General features: G+C 37.2%; 1 protein-coding gene across 9 annotated transcripts in view; it reads left to right on the top strand.

Annotated features, from left to right (window-relative positions):
- Positions 1-26,313, top strand: part of FAM13A (family with sequence similarity 13 member A) — a 418,718-nt gene that overhangs the window by 194,246 nt on the left and 198,159 nt on the right. For 6 of the 9 annotated variants that reach the window (XM_033214803.1, XM_033214801.1, XM_033214802.1 and 3 more), the window contains 2 exons: positions 10,522-10,675; positions 22,358-22,420. The exons of 1 other annotated variant lie outside the window; for it this stretch is intronic. In XM_033214803.1, coding sequence (XP_033070694.1) covers positions 10,522-10,675; positions 22,358-22,420 — 217 coding nt within the window. The remainder of the gene's footprint in view (positions 1-10,521; positions 10,676-22,357; positions 22,421-26,313) is intronic. 2 more of the 9 variants (XM_033214804.1, XM_033214807.1) reach the window with 1 other exon arrangement.

Here is a 26,313-nt window from a genome sequence, read left to right as displayed (position 1 = left end):
GGGTGAAAGAGTGAGACTCTGTCTCAAAACAACAACAAAAAAAGATACAGGCCATTTCCATCATTCCAAACAATTCCTTCGTGTCACTTTTAGTTGACTCCTCCTCTTACCCCAGCCACTGGCAGCTATACATATAGTTGCCTGCTAGCCAATTTTAGTCTCATAAAAAATTGGCTAGCAGGCAACTATATGTATATATACACCACTGGCAACTACTGACTCTTTTGTGACCCCATAGTTTTGCAATGCTTCTTTCACATAACTTTTTAAACTTTATTTTCTTATTTTTCTTATTTTAAGAATTTGATCTTCATAAGATCTCTACATTAATATTATCAACAGTTCTATTTTACAACAGAAGAAACTAGGCTTTAAAGTCAAACAGCTTTCCAAAATCTGCGCTATATGAATTGTGGAGCCAGAACCTGAGCCTGCATTTTCTAATTCAGGATCCTGAAAACATCTCTTGACCCTTCCAGCTAGCCCCTTGCTCCAAGAGCCCTGCTCTTTTCTGCATTGTTTAGTTACCTCCAGGTTGATCTTATATTAGGAGCCAGTGTTTAACATTTATAGTAATATACTGCAGGGACTAGAGCAGGTTTCTCAATCTTTTTTGCATTATTATTCTTCTAAAGAGCCTTTTTAGACTTTTTTTTTCTAATCATTCCTTGCCTCCGTTAAATTTTAACACCATTAATATGGTGTATATCTGTATGTATAATGTATGTCTGTACTTAATAGAAAACCCATCTTTGTAATTTCTATGTGTGTATATATACTATATGTTATATATTATATATACTATATAGTATAATATATATTATATATTATATATAATCTTTTTTTTATAATCTTTGAAGAAGAACTTTCCCATTTCTCACAGACCACTAGTACAATTTGAACAAACGGTCGCATTAGGGATGTTGCTAAAGCTTCCCACTAGGTACACTATAGGATCTCTTAGATTGTATAAATATTTGGGTTTGATATGAGACATCCAACCTTGTTAAGTGACCCCCAAAAAATACTGACTGGGGAATTCTAACTACAGCCTTATCTTCCGAAGAGAAAGAAGTAGGCCTACATATGGAAAAATGAAGAGGGGCAAGAGTCTTATTACGATAAGGAGTCTCATTCCATGCATCTTGGGAAAAACTCCACAGCATGAAGTTGGCAACTTCTCATCCTGATTTGCAGTTGAATGTCTCTGATTGTGCTAGCAGGCATTATATTCAACTCTCCGTGTAGTTCACACATCAGACATGAGACTTGTCCCTTGAAGTTTATGTTGAGTTGTCCAGTTTAGCAGTTTTTGTTCTTAGTTGTAGCCAGATTTTGGAGGGAACTGGAAAAATTTAGGATTCAGTTCAGTCTACAGTTGATAATAAAAACTCAAAAACAATGAACAGAGCTACAATCTAATTACAAGTATAATGTAGTTTTCTTTTGAAACATAATTTTTCTCTCTACAGTCACCCCCATTTCTACCAAAGATAATGAGGGTAAGACTAATTTGTTTGCAAAATAAGTTTAGTCTCATAAAAAATTGGCCTGAGGTATTTACATAAGTGCAGCAAGAATAACCCACAGAGGTTCCTTTTACATTTCCTTTGCTAGAATTTTGACAAGTGATCTCGGTTGGGACTTTTTTTTTTTTTTTTTTTTGAGACAGAGTTTCGCTCTTGTTGCCAAGGCTGGAGTGCAATGGCATGATCTCATCTCACTGCAACCTCTGCCTTCTGGGTTCAAGCAATTGTTCTGCCTCAGCCTCTTGAGTAGCTGGGACTATAGGTGTCTGCCACCACGCCCAGCTAATTTTTTGTATTTTTAGTAGAGACAGGGCTTCAACATGTTGGCCAGGTGGGTCTCGAACTCCTGACCTTAGGTGATCTACCTGTCTCGGCCTCTCAAAGTGCTAGAATTATAGGCGTGAGCCACCGTACTGTGCCAGATTGGACTTTTAAAAGCATCTTAACTCTAGGAAGTCAAACCAATGTAAACAACTATAATCTTAATCAACTATAATCATCAGACTTTACCTACAGCATCTAATATCTTGAGGTTCCTGGGCCTGCCAGGAAGTGGCAACTTTTTACTCACTGGCTGTAAGGCAGGGAACCCTTGAAGCTAGGCAGTCTATCCACATTTTCAAATAGGACATTCCAGTCAAACCCTTGGTAGTAAAACCAATGTTTCCGGTTACGTCATGTTATAAAGAGAGCAAATTCTTTTTTTGAAAAGAGGAACTAGGGTCTTGCTCTGTCACCCACCCTGCAGTGTAGTGATATGATCATAGCTTGCTGCAGCTTCAAACTTCTAAGCTCAAGAGGTCCTCCCACTTCAGGCTCCTGGGTAGCTGGAACCATAGGCATATGCCATGATGCCTAGCTAATTTTTAAAATGAGGGTCTCACTATGTTGCCCAGGATGATCTCAAACTCCTGGCCTTAAGTGTACCTCCCACGCAGTCTTCAAAGTAGTTGAGATTGCACATGTGAGCCCATGCCCAGCAAGAGCAAATTCTTACTGAACTTACGCAAATAATCATAGTGCTGTAAAAATAAACATACTTAGGATAGTTTTTGAATTTCAGAGGTGTCAGGTAGGGAGGAGAAACAAATGTTTCCATTTTTGTTTACAAAAGTATCCTTTACCAAATTATGGATAGTTGAAAAGAGAGAGAGAAAAAATGTGTCCTTAAATCTGAAAAACAGAACATTAAAAGAACCAGCAATGTTTCAAAATTTTTAAAAGCTATAAAAATTCATAATTCTTCTTCATCAGTTCATTTAGTCTCTTGTAATTAATTCTTGCTCTATTTGAGCTTAGTTAGCAGTTTCACAAACTCATCAGTTTCTTCATTAAAGTTCTAGAAATTCTCACCCAGTCCAGTGTTATCTCAAGGTTAGCAGAAACCTGAACTTGCCAGATTTCCTCCCATCTTTTCTGTGAACCATCTTGAAGACACAGTGCTTTAAGATTATAGTTGTTTACAGAAAGCTTTTAGAAAGGCATCAGAATAAAGCAGTTAACTCTGGACAAGATTTAAAATGGCCATGTTAAAAACATGATGAGTTTGAGTTTGCGTCCTTTGTAGGGACATGGATGCAGCTGGAAACCATCATTCTTATCAAACTATCACAAGAACAGAAAACCAAACACCGCATGTTCTCACTCATAGGTGGGAACTGAACAATGAGATCACTTGGACTCGGGAAGGGGAACATCACACACTGGGGCCTATCAGGGGGAGGGGGGAGGAGGGAGGGATTGCATTGGGGAGTTATACATGATATAAACGTTATGCACATGTACCCTAGAACTTAAAGTATAATAAAAATAAATAAATAAATAAATAAAAACATGATGAGAATCCTTCATAATAAGGATACACTTGACAAGGAAGTTTGGTTATTTCTGTAGTGTACAACATTTTAACATAAAGTTATGACTGATATAGCACAACAGATTTATAGCTCATATAGTTTTTGCAGCACATGTTAAAAACATATTCATACAATTGGAACTCAAAGATTAAACATCATTTCTTATTTGACAGTGTTTCCACATAGAATTTAACATCTCAAGCCTAATTGATTTAATATTTCTCTTTTAGACTTTAAGGAGCCCTTCTGGAATGTTCAAAAGTTAGTTTGTGATCAAAATGACTTAATTTTGAATTTAGTTTTGGGAAGTTTGTCAAATATAAAGGTTCAAAACACTTATCAATAATAGGATCACAAATCACTGTGAATAATAGTCATTCATTTAACCAAAGGGATAATTGTAAGATTTTAAAAGCAATTATATAGTTGTAGAAAACCTTAACTCTTTTAGTAGAGAGGAGATTAAGTTTTCCTAAGTAATCAATAACCTAAGAAGGAAAATATGAGGCATGTGGATTATTTTGATAAGACTCAGATTATTTGTTTCCTAGGCCAGTTACCAAGAAGTTCTGACCATTTTTTACTAAGAGCAGATAAATACTAAAAAAAACCTTGTTTTAAAACAGGAAACCAAATTTTTGCATCAGTGTATTGTTGATATCAAAGCTCAATTTTTTACCTTATAAGGAGACTATTTTTTCAAAGAAGGTAGGCAATTCAGAGAGTTAGTAGCCTATGAATATTCAGGCAAGGTAGGATAGAAGGGAGCAGTAGGAGTCAGGTGGGCTTTACCATCTTTGGTATGGGTGATATCTTGTATTGTTAGCTTTTTATTAGCCTTCACAATACATTTCTTAAAAAGCAATTTTAGAATCCTATTTTTTGTGTGTGACATTTCTATTTATTTATTTATTTATTGAGATGGAGTCTTGCTCTGTCACCCTGGCTGGAGTGCAGTGGCGTGATCTTGGCTCACTGCAACCTGTGCCTCCTGGGTTCAAGTGATCCTCATCCCTCAGCCTCCCAAGTAGCTGGGATGACAGGCCTGCACCACCACACCCGGTTAATGTTTGTATTTTTAGTAGAGGCGAGGTTTCACCATGTTGTCCAGGCTGGTCTCGAACTCTTAACCTCAGGTGATCCACCCACCTCAGCCTCCCAAAGTGCTGGGATTACAGGCATGAGCCACCATGCCCAGCCTCTTTGACATTTCTTTTTTTTTATTATTATACTTTAATTTTTTGGGTACATGTGCACAACGTGCAGGTTTGTTACATATATATACATGTGCCATGTTGGTGTGCTGCACCCATTAACTCATCATTTACATTAGGTATATCTCCTAATGCTATCCCTACCCCCTACCCCCTCCCCACAATAGGACCTGGTGTGTGATGATCCCCTTCCTGTGTCCAAGTGATCTCATTGTTCAATTCCCACCTATGAGTGAGAACATGTGGTATTTGGTTTTCTGTTCTTGAGATAGTTTGCTGAGAATGATGGTTTCCAGCTGCATCCATGTCCCTACAAAGGACACGAACTATCCTTTTTTATGGCTGCATAGTATTCCATGGTATATATGTGCCACATTTTCTTAATTCAGTCTGTCACTGATGGACATTTGAGTTGATTCCAAGTCTTTGCTATTGTGAATAGTGCCCCAATAAACATACATGTGCATGTGTCTTTATAGCAGCATGACTTATAATCCTTTGGGTATATCCCCAGTAATGGGATGGCTGGGTCAAATGATATTTCTAGTTCTAGATCCTTGAGGAATTGCCATACTGTTTTCCACAATAGTTGAACTAGTTTACAGTCCCACCAACAGTGTAAAAGTGTTCCTATTTCTCCACATCCTCTCCAGCATCTGTTGTTTCCTGATTTTTTAATGATCGCCATTCTAACTGGTGTGAGATGGTATCTCATTGTGGTTTTGATTTGCATTTCTCTGATGGCCAGTGATGATGAGCATTTTTTCATGTGTCTGTTGGCTGTATGAATGTCTTCTTTTGAGAAGTGTCTGTTCATATCCTTTGCCCACGCTTTGATGGGGTTGTTTGTATTTTTCTTGTAAATTTGATTGAGTTCTTTATAGATTCTGGATATTAGCCCTTTGTCAGATGAGTAGATTGCAAAAATTTTCTCCCATTCTGTAGGTTGTCTGTTCACTCTGATGGTAGTTTCTTTTGCTGTGCAGAACCTCTTTAGTGTAATTAGATCGCATTTGTCAATTCTGGCTTCTGTTGCCCTTGCTTTTGGTGTTTTAGACATGAAGTCCTTGCCCATGCCTATGTCCTGAATGGTATTACCTAGGTTTTCTTCTAGGGTTTTTATGGTATTAGGTCTAACATTTAAGTCTCTAGTCCATGTTGAATTAATTTTCCTATAAGGAGTAAGGAAAGGATCCAGTTTCAGCTTTCTACTTATGGCTAGCCAATTTTCCCAGCACCATTTATTAAATAGGGAATCCTTTCCCCATTTCTTGTTTTTGTCAGGTTTGTCAAAGATCAGATGGCTGTAGATGTGTGGTACTATTTCTGAGTGCTCTGTTCTGTTCCATTGGTCTATATCTCTGTTTTGGTACCAGTACCATGCTGTTTTGGTTACTGTAGCCTTGTAGTATAGTTTGAAGTCAGGTAGCATGATGCCTCCAGCTTTGTCCTTTTGACTTAGGATTGTCTTGTCAATGCGGGCTCTTTTTTGGTTCCATATGAACTTTAAAGCATTTTTTTTTTTCCAGTTCTGTGAAGAAACTCATTGGTAGCTTAATGGGGATGGCATTGAACCTATAAATTACCTTGGGCAGTATGGCCATTTTCATAATATTGATTCTTCCTATCCATGAATGTGGTATGTTCTTCCATTTGTTTGTGTCCTCTTTCATTTCACTGAGCAGTGGCTTGTCGTTCTCCTTGAAGAGATCCTTTACGTCCCTTGTAAGTTGGATTCCTAGGTATCTTATTCTGTTTGAAGCTATTGTGAATGGGAGTTCATTCTTGATTTGGCGCTCTGTTTGTCTATTACTGGTGTATAAGAATGCTTGAGGCAAGCCAACATTCAAACTCTTTGACATTTCTAAATGTCCGTTAGAATAACAATCCCATTATCTCTGCCTAATTCAAGAGGCTTGGGATTGAAGTGCACCTCTTAGAAGAACAGTTTTTTTCATCTAGGATATTTCATATAATGGCCATTGTAATTCTGAATGATTATCTGTAGTAAGATTCTGCCACTTTTGTAAATCTTTGCAACTTCTGTGGGCCAAATGTTTATCCATGAGAAAGTCAGATGTACCAGAAGGCAGAGTACTGACATCTTTAGAAATTAGGGATCTTATTTTTATGTTGGATCTTGGATGTTAGAGCCAAGACAGCTTTGGCACTGAAATCTCAGCACACAAGAAAAGAGGAAGTAAAGAGCCCCGCTGCAGTAATAACCAGTTAGTGCAGCTGATGGCAATTACCTTAAAAACTGCAGCTTTTTTTTGCCAGCTTTTTTTTGTTCAGTCACTGCAAACCAAAGGTTAGGTGCCCTGCCATAGCACAGACTACCCATTGGTACCCCAAAAGCCAAAGAGATCAGAGTACTCAAATACAAAAGAGAGCAGAGCCCAGACCTGAGAGGAACTTACACATGTTTCTCAGGGCTCCAGGAGGAAGACAGGGAACCCACCCCCAACCACTTAAAGGGGAGGTTAGCAGCATCTTTCCTGTGTTCCTCAAGGAGTCCCAGAGACATCAGTAACCTTCTTCATTCAGGTCCCTTCACTGGTCACTGTATCTGTCAGAAGACAAAATTACAACAAATTGTTTAAAGATCTGAATTCGCTTTATGTGTAATTCTAGAATCATGCAATGCTTCATTCCACTAAGTAGATAAGTGTCCCAATGAGTTGAGCAAAGAGGTTGTTGGTTTTATAGACAGAAAAAGGCCTTAAGAAAGCAGAAGCAAAGAACAAAAAGTGGATCGGTCATTTTAAAGTTACTTTCCTTATACGGTGGGAGCTGGGAGACAAGACAATAGAAAAATAACAGTGTGGTTAACGTTAGGTTGTTTTCAGGTTAAGGATTAAAACAGAAAATTTCACTGTCAAGCCAGTTGAAGCTCCTATTCTGGAAGTTGGATATTTTCTCTCTTTCCTGATTTTAGAAAGTCAGATAACAACTTAGTTTTGATTTGGTAATGTGGAATTTTAGCAAGGGTGACTCCATTTAGATTTTTAATCTGGTTTGTTGGGCTTAGTCCAAAACAATGGCCTCCTATGATTTTTATGTAGCAGCCCTCTAGATTCTTGGTTCTGCCCTCTAAGTCATGCTTTATTTTTAATGAAACTATGAGTAGTTTTGTCAACCTGCTTCCTGCCAATAGAATTTGGGGACGCCAGCTTCATCCTTTCATTTTGTATTCTCTCTGTCCCTTTGATTCCATGTTGGCAGTGTTTTTGCTGAAATGAATTTTTCAAAAACTTTGTTAGTATTCTGTGGATTTTATGGAGATTCACTTCATTATAAGAAAGGCATATCCACAGATCTTTTAAAAATAATCCCTTTTGCATCTTTGGCTCATGCTCAAATGGCTGAGGGATGATGCTTTTACATTCCTAGAGGCCCTCTGATTTGATCGACAGGATCTGTGAGGCACACCCTTCATCACTTGAAAGGGACCTTTGCCTGAATGTATAATACCAGCTTTTGATCTTTCTGAGATTTTAGCAAAAGGATATACAGTCACACTCTCAACTTTTTCTATAGAGCCTGCTTTCTTGACAGTGAATTTCTTAATTTTAGTGTCTTTTCTATTTGGAGAAGCTGAAAATTTTTAAAATCATGTCCCCTTTCATTTTTGTATAAGTTCTCTCAATTTCTTTCTCTTTCTCCTCTTGCATTTTACTGTAAGTGGTAAGAAACTAGGTGGCGCTTTCAAACCATTGCTTGGAAATAACGTTAACCATGTATCTAAGGCCGTTGCTTACAAGTTTATCTTGTCACCTAACTATGGGATACAATTTCCCTAAGTTTTCTGCCACCATCACAAGGGTCTCCATTGCTCCAATTTCCAGTAACATATTCCTCTTTTCCTTCTGAGCCCTCATCAGTGGTGTCCTTAAGGTCCAGGGGTCAGTTGAGAACTGGTTCAAGGCACTTTAGCCCTTCTCTATGATGCTGCCCAGTCTCCTTCCACTACCCAGTTCCCAAGCCGCTTCCACATTTTAGATATTGGTTACAGCAGCATCCCCTTTCCTAGTACCAAACTTTGTATGGTAGTGTAACAAATTACCACACATTTAGTGGCTTAAAACAACAAGCATTTGCTGTCTCACAGTTTCTAGGGGTCAGGAATCTGGCCACAACTTAACTGAATCCTCTGCTCTTGATCTAACAGTGCCAAATTCACGGTATTAACTGGGTTGCATTTTCATCTAAAGACTTGAGTTGGGAAATGATTTGCTTCCAAGCTTATTCACATTGTTGGCAGAGTTCATTTCCTTGCAGCTGCATGACTAACCACCCTAGCATCTTACTGTGTTCTTATGGCTGTAGCCCCGCTGAAGTCCCATAGTTCCCTATCACATGATCCTCTTACAGCCATCTCACAACTTGACTGCTTTTATCTTTAAGGCCCATGGGAGAATCTCTCACTTCAGTCTTCTAAGACTGAGTTTCATCCATTGTAACGTAAGCATGGGAGTGATATCCTGTCACCTTTGCCAAATTGTATGGATCAGAAGCAGGTCACAGGTTCTATCTACACCCAAGTGAAGGGGGCCTTAGGGTGTGTATCCCAAGATAGTCTAGGAGGTTAAATAGTATCTCCTAAAGATATCAGATCATAATCCCTGGAATGTGTAAATGTTACCTTATTTGAAAAACAGACGCTTTGCAGATGTGATTAAGATAGAGATCTTGAGATATAAGGATTATCCTGCATTTTTGAGGGATAGGGGAGTGGACGCGAAATGCAGTCACGTGTATTCTTATAAGAATGGGGTAGAGGGAGATTATACACATGTAGGGAAGGCCATATGATGATGGGGCAGAGAGAGATTTGCAGATGCTGGCCCTGATTGAAGATTGGTGTGATGCACCTGTAGTCAAGCAATGCTGGCAGCCACCAGAAGCTAGGGGAGGCAAGGAACAGCTTCTCCCCTAGAGCTTTCACAGGGAGTATAGCCCCGCTGACACCTTGATTTTGCCCCAGTGATACTGATTTTGTTCTTTTGGCCTCCAGAACTGGAAGACAATACTTTCTGTTGTTTTAAGTCACTTAGTATATGGTAATTTGTTACAACAGCCTCAGAAAATTAATACAGATAAGTAGTAAATGAGACCTGAGTGGTGCTTTTTAAATGTATTTCTCTGGTTATTCAGTGAAGCTAAGTATCTTTTCATTAGGTTATTCTATTGTGCAACATTTCCAACTCATGTCTTTCATCTCTTTTTCTTTTGGACCTATCTATTGATTAGTAGGGGTTCTTTACATAGTGTAACTAGTCATGTTTGTCAGTTATACATGTTACTGCAGAAATGTATCTGTAAACTATCTTTTTACCTTGTTTGTGGGGTATTCTGCATTCAGATATGTTTTCAACTATTTTTATTGTGAAAAAATTTAAGTACATTCAAAAGAAAAGAGAATAGTGTAATAGACCTTCCATGCTCTTGTCACTTAGTTCAACAATTATCATTATTTTTCCCCAGAAGGATTCATTTCTACCTTTAAGGTTTGTACTTTTTGTGCATTATCTAAGAAATCCTTAAATAAAGACTGTGTTCCTATTATTTGTGTGGCTATTTCTGTTATGAAAACCCTCATTCTTTTTTTTACTTTTATATAAATATTATGTATAATAATTTTTAATATATTCAAAGCACCACTGGCCTCAGTGTTCATCTCTATCTTCTTCCTGAACAGCTATGTTTTTCTTATTCAGCCCAAGCTATTGATTCAGAACTTGGGAACTCTCCAATTGCCCCAACAATGTCATGCATGTTACCATAGAGCTTGTTGAAAATCCCATGCATCCCTATAAGAAGGCTAATTATTCAGGAGATTTCAAAATGCAAGTCTGAGTCAGCTAGCAGGCATTGTTGTGTTTACTAAGTGATTCCTCTCTTTCCCTTTCTTGTTTCTAGTGTGCCACCTGGGCTTGAAGGCATGAAGGAACAGGACCTGTGCAACAAGATAATGGCTAAAATTCTAGAAAATTATAATACCCTGTTTGAAGTAGAGTATACAGAAAATGATCAACCGAGATGCGAAAACCTGGCTAGGCTTATCATAGTAAAAGTAAGCAACTTGGTTTTTAATTTTCAGTATTGCTGTAATTTTAGACAGAAGATTTTATTTAATTCTTTCTCATAAAAATTCCATATGAATATAACCGTCAGATTATTATTCCTATGTGTAGTGAGTTCTTCTTATGAAATCTATTATTTCAAATGTTTATTATATTGAAATATAGCCTTATAAGATTCAAGAATAATAGCAATTTTATGTTTTCTTGTTGCTATAAAGTCATCTCAAAAATACCTGCATGAGCCCAGTGCTCTGGTCAACTGGCCACACCACCCTTACTACAGAAGCCTGATGTTACAGCAGGAGTAAGTGCATATGGCTGTGATCAGGAGTGCTAGCTTACTAACTAGATTGCAAATTCCTGAAGACAATATTACTATGTCTTTTTGTCTCCTTTGTGTCTGTCACAGTTTGAAGCTCAACCTCAGATTTTAAGTCCCATATATTAGTTTTTAGTAGCAATCATCAGTAAAGGAGAATATTTTAAAAACCTATAAAGGAGTCCTTGACAATACTATCTAAATCTTTTTATACATTGGTAATTTTATAATATACCCTGTATATATTAGGTAAATGCCTGTAGGTCTCCAAAGACCTAGAATTGAGAATCAGAGGGTAAACATCCAAACAAATCCTCCAGAGATATGAGAAAATAAGGAAGCCATCTTATTTCGTCCTCATTTATATTGAGGTAAATCATGATGGAGCTGGTATGAGATTTCCTCAGGAGGTTTCTTGAAGATTATCAGGTTTACAGACCATAACATACTCTTTGCTGATTCATATAGCAATGAATGATAAAATCAGAGATATTTGGTTCGGGCACTTAAAGGAATGTTTTCATCTCTTCTCCCAGTTGAGGCTATGACTTTGAAGAAAGGTTAAAATGGTATGAGTATCAAGTAGCATCCTACGAAAGGATCTAAAACTAGATTTTCTAGTTTGAGCAGTTAAAATGATAAAATGAGATAATTGGAGACTATCAGTTGTAAATCTGAGTTAGAAGTAAAACAGTAGCTGAAAAAAATGTCAGCGATTCACAAGAGAAAATAAGAAAGCAACATTACTTCAGTCTTGCCTCAGAAAAGTTAAAATAAATGATTTTTTTAAATAGAAAAAAATCCCCCTCAAGTTTGTTCCTTCGGTGCCTGTAGTACTTTGAAAAGGATCTCAAAGGTAATGTAAAAATGTTAAAAGGTAATGAACTTTGTTTCAGCAGCGTCTCTCAATCACATGTACCCCATAAATATGTACGACTACTAAAGGACCCATAATGACAATTAAAAATAAAAAAATTTAAACATCTCTTATAAACAATTTTTAACACTCATACCTTTTTACTAGGGCAGATAAAACAATAAGATGAACCTGAAGTATAATGGAAATAGATAAATATAGTCTTAGGCAGGGCAAACTTGCTGAGATAAAACTAATTGCTGGAATATGCCATTGGGAAGTTGATATGGTTTGGATGTTTGTCCCCTCCAAATCTCATGTTGAAATGTAGTCCCCGATGTTGGAACTGGGGCCTGGTGGGAGGTGTTTGGACCACGAGGGCGGATCCTTAATGAATGGCTTAGTGCCATCCCCTTGGTGACGAGTGAGTTCTTGCTGTGAGTTCACACGAGACCTGCTTGTTTAAAAGTGTGTGGCACTTCTGCCTCTCACTCTTGCTCCCACTCTCGCCATGTGACGTGCCTGCTCCCCTTTGTCTTCTGCTGTGATTGTGAGCTTCCTAAGGCCTCACCAGAGGCAGATATTCTGTACCTGCTGAACCGTGAGTCAATTAAACCTCTTTTTAAAATAAATGACCCAGCCTTAAGTATTTCTTTATAGCAACACAGACAGACTAACACAGATGTTATTTGCTGTGCAAGTAAAATAACACCTGTTGAGATCTGTGGAAGAATGCCCTGCTTGGAAATCCTTGAGTGACTAGGTTTAAGACTGGTGGAGAACATGGTATGAGACTATAATATAAGATATAATTCTGTGGGAGCCAAATACAGACGTCTTCAGTAGATGAAGAAGAATATAAAATGCTGCTCTTTTAATGTAAGTTTCAGATCTGGCCTAGAGGCAGATAAATGTCATGATTAGAAACTACATTTGTAGTCTCTGGAAGTGTCATTCTGCCAAAGCAGAATTTTGATGCATTTTTTTTAACTGATCTTGCTGATAGTCTCTTCTTTGAGAAAGTAGAGAATGTGACAAGGGCTGTGATTCTCTGGACTTAATCATAACAAGTAAGGATGAAATAGAAGTTATAGTAGTCATTTTAAAAGGATATGCCAATGCCATTTTGAAGTACATAGTAATAAAATGAGAATATGTTAGCCACATTTAGATATGTGAATGTTGATAATGCTTCAAAAACAGACTTTTTTGAAAATTGTAAAGATCAGAGAAACGTTAGATAGAAACTAAAAGGTAGATGGGTTTAAAAGAAATTGAGAATCTCAGAATGAAGTCATTAATATACTGAAAAAGAAAAAAAATGAGAGGGTAATTAAAGAAAAGTGTCTTTCTGTTCATTTTTTCACATGAGTTCAGTTTTTGGAAGGATGAATATAAAGATAGGAAATAGGCACAAAGTAAATGATAAATACCCAAGAGTAATAGGCACATAAAATATATGAGTTGAGAATAAGGCAAGTCTCTGAAAACGACTTAGATATAGGGCTTTTAAGTGGGGAAAGGGACTAAACATAAACACTGAGATACTTTGTGTATCCCAGTTTGGAGAACAGAGTCATAAAATGTTGAATGAAGTTTCTTATATATTCTTGTATGCATGCTAAATGGAGATTTGGGCCCAGAGAAATATGTTTGGTTGTATTTGGACCTAGATGAAGAACTTTGACCAGAGTATTGGAATATGGAGTCTTTTTCTGTCGTAGGTTGTCAAAAGTCTAATGTCTGTTTCTGTTCAGCTGATTATGGTCAGTGGCTGCAAAATTGATCATGGTATCTACAGCACATTCATCAGCCTCACTTTGAGACAGACTTCCTCTGTCTGAAGGCCAAGGTAATGATAAGGGGAAAAGTTTTATCATTATGACTTCCCGTTCAACTTTGCTTTCCCTGCCATTCTTTGGGAGTGAACTTAGGTCCCTACAGAGTTTTTCCAGATTCTGCAATGGTTTGGCCATGTTGACCAGATCTAGTTACCCCAGTGAAAGAAGTTTTGGATAGACCTCTTAGCACTGTGACATTTGGAGAAATATGATAATGTATATGTTGGCCCTTGGCATTTTAGCCCCCATTTTGTTGAATTTGGCAAATAGTCTTCACAGTCAGTGGTCCACAGTTATGGCCATCTCTTACTTCACTTAAGATGGAGGTTTCTTTTCTGTCTTTCATTATTTTTGTTTTTATAGGTTTCAAGAAGGGAATTTACATAGAAACACTTTTATTTTGTCAGAATGAAAGGTCAAGGCTGTATTTCTGAATAACTGGGTTAGGAGAAGCACATATTTCCAGTAGGCATCTAACAGCCGCAGTCTAATTTCTCCAGCTGCAGGATAATTCTAGATTTTCTCTTCTGAAGGTGTTCTAAATGTAGACATTAGTGAAGCCCCATTTAGGAATTAACTTAATCATCCAGATATTTACATACACAAAATTTGGTGAGAAAAATATGGATAAAATAATGGACCATGAACTATTAAGTTGAATTCATTAAATCCAAGTATTAGTAATTATTCAGTGCCTACTAGGAGTAATTGTTCTAGGCACAGGGAACAATAGATGAAAATCTCTGCCCTTATGATTCTTATATTCTAATGGAAATACAACAAACAACAGCCAATAAAAAAAGAAAAGAAATAATATAGTGTGTCAGATGGTGATATATTCTGTGAAGTAAAATAAAGCAGGGCAAGGCAGAAGTAGAGGAGTGGCATTTTCTTATTTAAATAGGACAGTTAAAATGCTTCATTGACAGGAAGACATTTGAGTAGAGACTTGAAGGAAGTGAAGCAGCAAACCATGAAAACACTTGAGAGAAGAGTATTCCAGGCAAGGAGAAGAACAGTACAAAGGCCTTGAGATGTGAATATACCTGGTCTGATGAGCAGCTGAGAGGCCAGTACAGTTGGATTGCCATGAGCAAGATGGAATTGAAAGGAAATGAGGCCACAAAGGAAACAAAGGATCAGCAGATTGTGTCTATTCATATATCATTTTGAGGACTTTGACTTTTACTCTAAGTGAAGCTATTAGTCAGTATTAAGCAGAAGAGTGCTATGTTGTGACTTCTGTATTAAAAAGATTACTAGGCTCTTGAGAGGGATAGGCAGAAGTAGGGCAATCTATTAGGAGTTTATTACAATAGTCCAGGTAAAAACAATGGTAACTTGGGCATGGATGATGGTAATAAAGTTGATGAGAAGATCCGAAGGTAAGCTAGGATGTGCAACAGCAATACAATAGGAGTTACTAGAGACTGTAGTTAGGCTAAAGAATGTTTGAGGCAGAAGTAGATGAGCAAGTAAGCTAGAAAAGTAGGGGCTGAAAACAGGAAATAGGAGGTTTGCATTACTGATTTTGGAGGTTGAGCTATCTGTAGTGAAAATAAGCCTTAAGTTGTGTTTATGAGCTGGAGGGACTAAAGTGAAGGAGATGAGAAAATTATGGGAAAGGCGATGATAAAGAGATGGGAGATAAAGATATTGATGGTTTGTCCTTATTGACCCTGAATTTACCCAGAACGTTGGCAGATATTGAGGGGGACAGGAGTCTATGAGCCTGGTTTGTCTGGTTGTCCCATTTGTATATAAGTATTATTAATATATGTAATAGGGTTCATGCAAACCTCATATATATGCGTACTATAAAATAATGTGATAAGCATATTGCTAAATATCTATCTAGAAATATCTAGATGAATATGAACCTATTCCAGATAAACATATTATAGGACTTTCTTTATTAGATAGTGTTCCTATTGCTCATTATATCTTTCGGATTTTAAAGTTGTCTTCAGAGCATATATATGTCATTCATATACCATATTTTTCTGTATATCATTGGACTGGGAAATCTTTGTACTTTAATGCTTTGATTGTGGAAAGTGATCAATAGTCATTTTGACCTATAGCATATCACTAAGTTGAGGAGTGCTGATTATATGTTAACTTTTGGGTTTAAAATTTATATCTGGCTATAAAATAATTATGTTGATTTTCTTATGTGACTCTTAAGCAAACTCTCAAAACAGTTACTAACAAATGCTCTGAGGAAAGCAAAATATTAGAATGACCTTCCACAGTGATTAGTTTGAAGGAAGTGCTCACATTAATATATGTTATGGCAAGTTTGACCAAAAAGCTCATTTTTTTATACATTTGACTTTCAGGTCAAAAAAATTAATATTGTTTATGTAGAATCAAAGTCACTTACCCTATAAACTGATATATCACAGAAACTTCCTAAACCATTTCCCATATCTTTTTCATGCTCAAAAACATGGCATGTCTCTCCATTTTCATTTAGGGCCACAGCCTAAGCACAATTAACTTTAACAAATGTCTGTTCACTTTTTTCTTACTTAATGCAAAACTACTCTGTGCAAAGCTCCATACTAAGTGCTGGAGAGCTTCAGAAAATAAACAAGACATGTCCCTGTCCTTGGGGGACCTTACAGTCTATAAGAAACAAAATCAGTGTAGGAACACAGGGGCAAAAGGGAGAATAGGACCTTATGCCAGACATTGTGCCAAATTCTTCTATATATGTACCTCATTTACTACTGACAGTAACCTCATGAAGTAATTGATCTTAATACTGGTTTACAGATGAGTAAATGTAAGGGTAAATTGCTCAAGATTACACAACAGTAAATGGCAAAGCTGGGTTTTGGAATCAAGAAAGTACTGATTAGAGGCCAAGTAGAGAAATAACCAAAATCTTGGAGATTTAACTTAGGCCATCAGTGCCATGAGCTTTTATACGTGTATTCATTTAATGAGTATGTACTGTAGCAACTTAGTGTCAGTGTCAGGAAAGCAGGTGAACTCTGCTCTTCTGACTCCTATATGTCTTCACTATTCCTAACCTCTTCTGTAGCCCCTCAAGAATATTATAAACTTCTGAGCAGCAGGGGAGTTATAACAGGAAATAAAAAGTGTTTTTGGTTTTCTGTTGTTTGTTTCTTTGTAATCTGGTTGCACTGTCTCTCCTTTTGTGTAGGTAAACTTATATAGTGAGAATGACTAGCTTGTACCCACCAAAATCTATGTTATCATTTTGAGCATTTATGAAACTCAGAGGTAGCACTTATTTAGAATTCATTTGCTCCTTTCTTCAGAACAAATCCTTCTTTTGATCGTGAGTTATAATTTTTAGATAGATTCTGAGTTTGGAGGTTAAAAAAAGGTAAGTGATGTATTTTTAAAACACAGTAATTAAATAGCATGGCAGATCATAGAGTTGAGATTAAGATGGCTGAATAGACCCAGGTAGTATATGTCTCCTTCACAGAGAGGGACCAAAATAGTAAATAGATACATTTTAAACAGATTGTCTAGGAGAAGACACTGGGATTCCCTAGAGAAGAGTTGGGAAACACCAGAGATAAGTAAGGAGAAGGTTTGAGGCAGCCTGCATGGCCAGGGACTGACTGAGAGCCAGGAGAGGCTCCTGGACGTGGAGAAACAGTGAAAGAGAAACCCCCAGGGCTCCACACTCTGAAATAGGCTTTTATAGTTTTGGATATGGGAAAAACTCTCAACCCACTAGGGCCTTTAGCCTGACATATGAAGCTCCAGAAAGGGAACCCACACAAAATCCCACAGGCATCCAAGCCTAGAGCAGCCTCATCTGGATGCCAATGTGAGAGCAACCTAGATACCAAGCATCTACAGACACAGTTGCTGCCACCACATTGCTCCAAGGAGAGAGAAGGGAAACAAAGCACTCCCATGCATCCATGGGAGGGTCCCTGCGACCCTGCTGTGAGCTATCGAGACTGAGATGTGAGTAGACCGTACTTCTCACAGCTTCTTGTCCAGGCTCCTTGCCTGAGAGGGACCCCACTCTTTCTGATCCCAGGCCCAAGGCACCATTTTGAGAGTTTAACACTAGGCTGTGCCTCACCATCAAGCCAAGTTTGAGGCAACATGACTGTACTCATCACCTAGCCATGGGAAGGACAGAGAAGAGCAAGCTCTCCTAAGCTTAGGACAATACATATCACCTTGCTATAGGCGGCTGTGGTACTGGAGACTAGGCTGCCCCATTCGCTGTTGCTTTCAGCAACATTAACACATACCACTTGGGGGCCAGTGGGTTGCTCTACCACTGCTATGCCATCGCCCACACCACTTCAGATGCCTAGGACCTTAAGAGCCCACTCACACATGTAGCCCAACACTCTCACAACTAGCTTCTCTGAAAGCCACCAGGAGGCCCAAGAATCAGCCCTCTAGGACCCACTAATGCTGGATGGAGCAAGCTAGAATAAGCTGCCCTGGGACCTAAAAAGAGAGACATTTACTCCATTGCTGCCACCACCAGGGCCCAAATACAGGCTTAGTTGATGTCCAAGTCCCCAGCAAAGCTTCACCACAGCCTCACCTAATAACTATTCTAAGCCACCTAGGAAATCACAGATACCACTGACCCTGTGTATGGCTGAGTGTCATACAAAGATTATACTACCTCAGGCACCCAAAATCAAAGCCAAAGTATGCTACTCAACCAGAAAAATACATCTACTCAACAGAAAAATACAAAAATTCTCCCCTACAAAAGCAATTTTTAAAAATGGGAACAAGTGACTACTACACCAGATGTGTAATTATCAAAGAAAGGGCATAAAAAACATGAAAAAGCATGGAAATATGACACCACCAGAGGACACAAGTGTCTAGTAACAGATCCCCATCAAAAAAAAATTTCTCAAAATGCCAGATAAGGAATTCAAAATATTGGTTTTAAAGAAGCTCAATGAGATGCAAGATAATTCTGAAAACCAGTACAAAGAAATCAGAAAATCAACTCAGGATATGAATGTGAAACGTACCAGGGGATTGATATCTTAAAAAAAAAAAAAAAAAGAGTTCAGTGGTTTACCTCTATAATCCCAGTACTTTGGGGGGCTGAAGCAGGAGGATCACTTGAGCATAGGAGTTCAAGACTAGCTTGGGCAACATGACAAGACCCTGTCTTTACAAAAAAATGCAAAAACTAGCTTGGCATGGTGGTACACACCTGTAGTCCCAGCTACTCAAGAGGCCAAGGCCAGAGGATCACTTGAGACCAGAAAGTTGAGGCTGCAGTGAGCTGTGTTCGTACTACTGTGTTCCAGCCTGAGTGACAGAGAGAGATCCTGTGTCAAAAAACAAAGTAGAAATTTTGGAATTAAAAAAATGCATTGAAGCAAATACAGAATACGTTTGAAAGCTCCAGTAATAGACTAGACCAAATAAGAAAAAGAATCTCAGAACTTGAAGGCAGGTCTTTTGAAATAATCCAGTCAGACAAAAAGAAAAAAAAAAAAAAAAGGAAAAAAAGATGAGTAAAGCCTTCAAGACATATAGAACTACAAAAAGTGACTAAACTTACAAATTATTGGCATTCCTGAGGGGGAAGAGGGATAAAAAAAGCTTAGAAAATCTATTTAAGGAAATAATTGATGAAAACTTCCCAAATCTAGCAAGAAAGTTAGATATCCAGATATAGGAGTCCCAGCAATCTCCAGGAAAATACATTGCAAAAAAGACTACACCGTGGCATATTATATTCAGAATGTCTAAAGTAAAAGTGAAAGAAAGAATTTTCAAATTAGCCAGAGAAAAAAGTCTAGTTATCAATATAAAAAAACCCTTCAGTCTAACAGCAGACATTTCAGCAGGAACCTTACAGTCCACAAGAGAATAGGATGGCACTTTCAAAGTGCTGAAAGAAAAAAAAAAACTATCAGCCAAGAATTTTGTATCCTTCCCGAATATGCTTCATAGATGGAGAACTAAAGTTTTTATCAGACAAGCAAATGCTCAATCTGTCACCACTAGACTGGCCCTATAGGAAATGACCAAAGGTATCTTAAAAATGGAAATGAAAAGTTAATATTCACCATCATGAAAACACATGGAAATATGAAACTCACAGTTCTTATAAAGCAATCACAGAAAGGAGGAAGAGAGAAGAATCAAATGGCAACATGACAATTTCATCAAACCACAAGGACAAAAAGAGAAAAAGAAACAAAGAATTTATAAAACAATTTGGAAACAATTAACAATATGACAGGATCAAAGCCTCACATATAAATATTAACCTTGAATGTAAATGGATTAAATGTTCCACTTAAAAGATACAGATTGGCAGATTGGATTAAAAAGAAAAAAGCAAATTCAAGTTTGTTTATATTAGATAAAACAAACTTTAAATCAAAAACAGTAATAAAACACAAAGAAGGTTTTATGTAATGATAAAGGGATCGATTCAGCAAGATATACCTTAGGAACCCTACACTGGAACACCCAGAGTCACAAAACAAATATTTCTAGGCATAAAGAAATAGACAGCAATACAGTAATAATGGGGACAGCAATAGACAGATCATTGAGACAGAAAATTAACAAAGAAACATTAGACTTAAGTTGGACTTTAGACTAAATGGACTTAGCAAACATTTACAGAACATTCTACCCAATAACTATGGAATATACATCCTTCTCATCAGCACATGGAACATTCTCCAAGATAGACCCCATGATTGGGCCACAAAACAATTCTTCATAAATTTTTAAAAATCAAAATGATGTCAAGTATTTTCTCAGACCACAGCGGAATAAAAACTAGAAGTTAATACCAAAAGGAACTTCAGAAACTATACAAACACATGGAAATTAAACAACATGCTCCTGGATGATTACTGGGTCAATGAAGAAATTAAGACAGAAATTTTAAATTTTTTGAATCAGATGAAAATGAAAACACACCATATGCAGGATACAGCAGAAATAGTGCTAAGAGGGAAGTTTATGGCATTAAATGCCTACATTAAAAAAATTAACAGCCTAACTTCACACCTCAAGGAACTAGAAAAACAAGAACAAAGCAAACCCCAAGTTTGCAGAAGAAAAGAAATAATGAAGATCAGAATAGAACTAAATAAGAGATCCCCCCAAAATACAAAGGATCAATGAAATGAAAAGTTGGTTATTCGAAAAGACAAACAAAATTGATAGACCACTCACTAGACTAACCAAGAAAAGAAGGGAGAAGATCCAGATAAACACACAATCAGAAATGGAAAGGGAAACATAACAACCTACACCACAGAAATGAAACAAATCATCAAAGACTATTATGAAGAACTATGGGCTCACAAATTAGAAAACCTAGGGGAAGTAGATAAATTCCTACAAACATACAGCTTTCTGAGATCAATAAATAAATAACATTCCTGAACAGACCAACAATAAGTAGAAAAACTGAATCAGTAATAAAAGTAATTGTTCCAAGAGAAAAAAAAAAAAAGACTAGGACCAGATAGATTCACCAGAACAATCAAGCAAGACTTTTTTTTAAAAAAGGCATCCAAATTGGAGTAGAGTAAGTCAAATTATCCCTGTTCATTGATGATACAATCGTATATCTAGAAATCCCTCAAGGCTCCACCAAAAAACTCTTAGATTTGGTAAAGGCTCAAGATACAAATTTGATGTACAGAAATCAGTAGCATTTCTATATACCATTAAGGACCTAGTTGGGTACCAAATCAAGAAGGAAATCCCATTTACAGTAGCTCCAAGAAAAAAAAAACACATAGGAATATATTTAAACAAGTAGGTGAAAGATCTCTATCAGGAGAACTAAAAAACACTGTTGAAAAAAAAACTGTAGATGACACAAGCAAATGGAAATACATCCCAGTCTTATGGATTGGGATAGCACTATTCACGATAACAAAGATAGAATTAACCTTGGTGTCCATCAAGGGAGAATTGAATAAAGAAAATGTGTGTGTGTGGGTGTGGGTGTGTGTACACATAGTAAAGGCCCAGACTTTACCACTGTGTAATATATGCATGTAAGAAATATGCACCTGTCCCCCTAATTATATAAAAATTAAATTTTTAATAGTATAATAGAGGGTTGTTTGCTTGAATTACTCAAATGGGCACCTTTTAGTAGTAGAAACTAATTAGATTAACAAGAAGTGTAAAGCATTAAGTAATAAAAGTAATATTAAAAGTTACTTCATAGTTTGGAATGCTTTATGGCTCCAATTTTTAGATCATACGCATATATTTACAATTCAGATTGCTGTTAATTTCTTCTCCCCAGACATTTTGTTTTATAGAGTGATTATAGGTAAACACTAGAAAGTTGTGTCTTCTCATAAATCATTAGATGTAACACATTGCCAGGTATTACATTCTTTCCTATTATAAGGAATAATTAACAGAAGACAGACTAAATTGCTTTTGCTTATGAAGATGCCATTATGCTATGTATCCTTTAAACTGTTTCCAGTGAGATGGCAAAACTTTGGAACTGTTTATTAAAGAAGTTGACTACTTTAAATCATTATACTGTGTATATTTGGCAAATAGGAGGCACTCAATAAATGGCAAGTGAATATTTGAGGTTTTTAAAGATCACTTATGTTTTCTATAAAACTGAATTTCTGATATATTCTTCAATTGATCTCCTCAGGATGGAAGTTACACTTCTGTGGCCTGGAAGTGCCTAGAAATGAACATTCTTCCAGGGATGGGGGTAAGCCTTACCCATGGCTGAAAACTAGGGGGTTATAAATTCCCAGCTGCTTTACTCCTCAATTAGAATTATTCAGGGGTGTATATTTTACACTGTTCCCCAAGCTCTTCCCTAAATTTAAGCTTAAGAACCACTGTGGGAGCTTAATAGTGACACTTCTTGTTGGCTCCCTTTCTCCCTCTATTATCACCCCCACTGCACCACAGAACCACCCACATAAACTACTTGCTCTCAATCCTCATGGCAAGGTCTGCTTCTGGTTAAGTTGGTACAGGTCCAACTGAGACATCTCAAATTCTACCCCCTCCGTGAAGCCCTCTCCATCTCCTTTGTTGTCTTGTGGCACTTTCTTTCTCCTTCTATTAGAACATTCTGCCTTGGATAAGTTGGGTTATTTTTCCTTTCATGTTGTATTGTAAGTTTTTCTAGGGTAAGAACAATATCTTGTATTTACTTATATGTTGGCATTTCTCTTAAAGTTATGAATCAACTCATACATTCTTGTATCTTCTAAAACACTTATTCTAGTTCTTTATATTTACTCAAAACATCCATTAAATTACAACACGTTTAAGTGAAAGTTAACTCAAATTTCCTTCAAGAAAGTCATAGTAACTATTCTGAGCATTAATAATTGTTCACATCTCTAGTGCATATAATAAAAGTTTGCTTCACAGACTTCCAACTACCTAATTTGCCAGGTGAATTAATTCTGTGCATTCCTTTTTAAGACATACTGACTGCTGTACATGGCAACCCTGAATATTTGTGACTAATAGGTGACTCTCTTATACACCTGCTCAATACAAGTTTTACTGTATGCTGACCAGGAGTCAATCGTGTTTGTTTCCAAACCTGTTTATGCCAATTATTGTTTTTTTTATGGTACTTATATAATTTAGTTAAGCAAATGTAGTGTGAATACAACAATATAGCTATTTATGGGAAAAGAGTGTCAGAGTAGTTAATGGAAGCTTCTGTAAAAGATTCTAAAACCTTGGTGACCTAACACAATCAAAATGTATTTCTCATTCACTTTGCAGTCCAGTGGGTTGAGGAGCCCTCCTCATCTTAGACCAGCTACCATCAAAGTTTGCTTTATCAGGGAAACAGGAGGATGAAAATAATTTAGAAGTGGCTTGTCATGTGGCTCCCAATCTAACTGGAAGAGAGGCTGAAAATGGCTTTCCTGATGCCCAGAGGGAGAAGATGAGGAAATGATATGGAATACAGAAAGCATTGCCACTGCCTCAAAAGCTTAGTTGAATACTTAGGAAAGACCTAATAATGATTAAAGGCTTCATATTTTCACTCCGTGTATTTCCACTCCAATATAGGTGATACATTATGATTGTGGCTTGTATAAGACAGATTGTACATGAAAGATTATTTGTTATGATTTCCTACTTTAGTTTACTTTGGGACTTACCTAACGTGCATTGTTTCCTGATCTCATTAAATAGGAAGGACTCTTCAGGAGAGGCAGTGTTCTGTGCAGGTGAGAGCAGGTTTTGGAGACAGATTGCCTGGCTTCAAATTCCAGTGTTACCACTTACTAGATGTAGGACCTTAGACAAGTTACTCAGACTCTCTGTACCTCACTTTCCTTACATATGAAATTTGGATAGTAAAAGCACATATTTCATAGGGTTGTTGTGAAGATAAAATGAGTAAATGTGTAATAGCAGTTAGAAGAAAACCACGCACATAGTAACTACTATATATGTGATAGCCAATGTTGTTTATTAATTTGATTATCATTACCATCAATGCTGCACAATTTCAATTCACAATTTTCTCTTGAGTGCCCACAATATAGAAGACACTATAATAAATATTTGTGTAACTGAAAGCACTTTCTTTAGTTGAAAACAACAAAAAACAACTCTGGGAAAAATTTGACAAAAGGAAAGGAAAGAAATTTCTACAAACCAGACTTCCCAGAGGACCCTTACCAAGACAGCTATAAGGTTCTGGGCAGCAGGTGGTGTGAGAGCCAAACAGTGTCTTCAACAGACTGCCACTGGGAGAGTCAGCTTTAGCTATTCTCAGTTTTTGAGTCTTCTCATTTCTGGTCAAAATTATAGTGAATGGGTATCTGATTCATATTTGGAAGTTCTTGGAAGACATGTCCAATTGTTCATCAGAGATACACTTTTATTGAAACACTGTATCCAATAGGAGAAAAGTGGTTTCCTAAAACTACATCGTCCCCCAAAGAAGGGAGAATGAGTGTTGGACATGCAAAAATATTAATTGTCTATTTCAGCACCATAAAGAGAGAAAAGATTGAAAAGTCCTTTAAATATCTGAGGTCAAGGATGGAAAATGGGATAAGCACGTAAGTAATTAGCACAAGTAGCATGTGACCCCAATTATAATGTTCATGTAGGGTAGATATGACAAGAAGAGTGGGTTGAAATGTGTTGGATGGCAGCAATAAGAATTTAAATGTGATGATGGGCAGAAGTAATTAAAAGTTTCCAGGAAAGGAGTAACTTGAATTGGAGTTGGCTATGGTTTGGATGTAGTTTGTTTGTCTCCACCAAACCTCATGTGGAAACTTGGTCCTCAGCGTTGGAGTTGGGACCTAATGGGGGGTGTTTGGGTCATGGGGGTGGATTCCTCATGAATAGATTAACACCCTCCCTTGGAAGTGAGTGAGTTCTCACTGTATTAGTTTCTTCAAGAGCTGGTTATTAAAAAGAGCCTGGCACCTCCCCCTTGCCATATGATCTCTACACAGGTTGGCTCCCTTTTGCCTTCCTTCATGAGGCACTCACCATATGCAGATGCCCAAACTTAACTTTCCAGAGTGAGCCAAATAAATCTTTTTTCTTTATAAATTACCCAGCCTCGGGTATTCGTTTATAGCAACACAAAACACTAAGAGTAATAAAGCAGAAAAAATTAATTTGGCATCCATGTGTAGGATAAACTGAAGAAGAGGAGTTGGAAGAGGTTGTTTTTGACTCATTAGTCTATTCAGCTATTCAAGCATTTATTGAATGCCTGTTAGCCAGCTGGTATTCTATGAGCTTTAAAAATAGCAGTGAATTTAAAAATAATACCTGCTCTCATGAAGTTTACCTTTTAGTGGGGTGGGCACAGACAATAAACAATTAAGGAAGTTACTATGTCATCTGATGATAGATTCTGAAAAAAAAAAAAATTAAACCATGATACACTCTTGAAATTAATGGTACTGTATATGAGTTGATGGGAGGGAAGGGAGCTGGGGAGCTTTTTTGTGTAGAGAAGTGAAGGAAGGCCCCTAGGCTAGGGAGCATTTGAGTGCAGATCTAAATGTCGTGGCGGAGCAAGCCATACAGACTTCTGGAGGAAGAGCATTCTAAGCAGAAGAAACAGCAAGTACAAAGGCCCTGAGTCAGGCACTTGCACACTTGCATATGGTAGTGGATCATTATTTAAACCTCTATGCAATTAAGTAAAAAGTAGAGCTTCTCTAAGTCAAGACTGTTAAATGAGAAAGCATGGTGGGTTCGATGGTCAAAGGAAAGCACAGTTATTAGGAACAGATCAGAGCAACACATGGACATCTAAACCAATCTCAATTCAATAAGTACTGTGACAGAAGTAAAGCAGGTTGGAAAACATAACTAGGGAAAGCTTTTTTTGGTGAGGTTGTTAGATGGAGCTTCTCCAAAGAGGTGATATAGGAGCTGAAGGAAAGCTCTATATTGGATTATAATAATTTTAAGACTGAGAGTCCAAACTTTAGAGCTTAATGATGCTTGATGTCTTTGTCCATCTTCCCTTGCTTATAACAGAATACCTGAAATGGAGTCATTTATAAAAGTAATTTATTCTTTGTAGTTTTGGAGGCTGAGAAGTCCAAGCTGCAGGGGCTATATCTGTTGAGGACCCTTCTT

Source organism: Trachypithecus francoisi, unplaced genomic scaffold, assembly GCF_009764315.1.
Source record: "Trachypithecus francoisi isolate TF-2019V2 unplaced genomic scaffold, Tfra_2.0 Lachesis_group1, whole genome shotgun sequence".
NCBI classification, from domain to species: domain Eukaryota; kingdom Metazoa; phylum Chordata; class Mammalia; order Primates; family Cercopithecidae; genus Trachypithecus; species Trachypithecus francoisi.
Note: the sequence above shows the minus strand (reverse complement) of the source record. Positions and strands in the feature narration are given on the sequence as shown.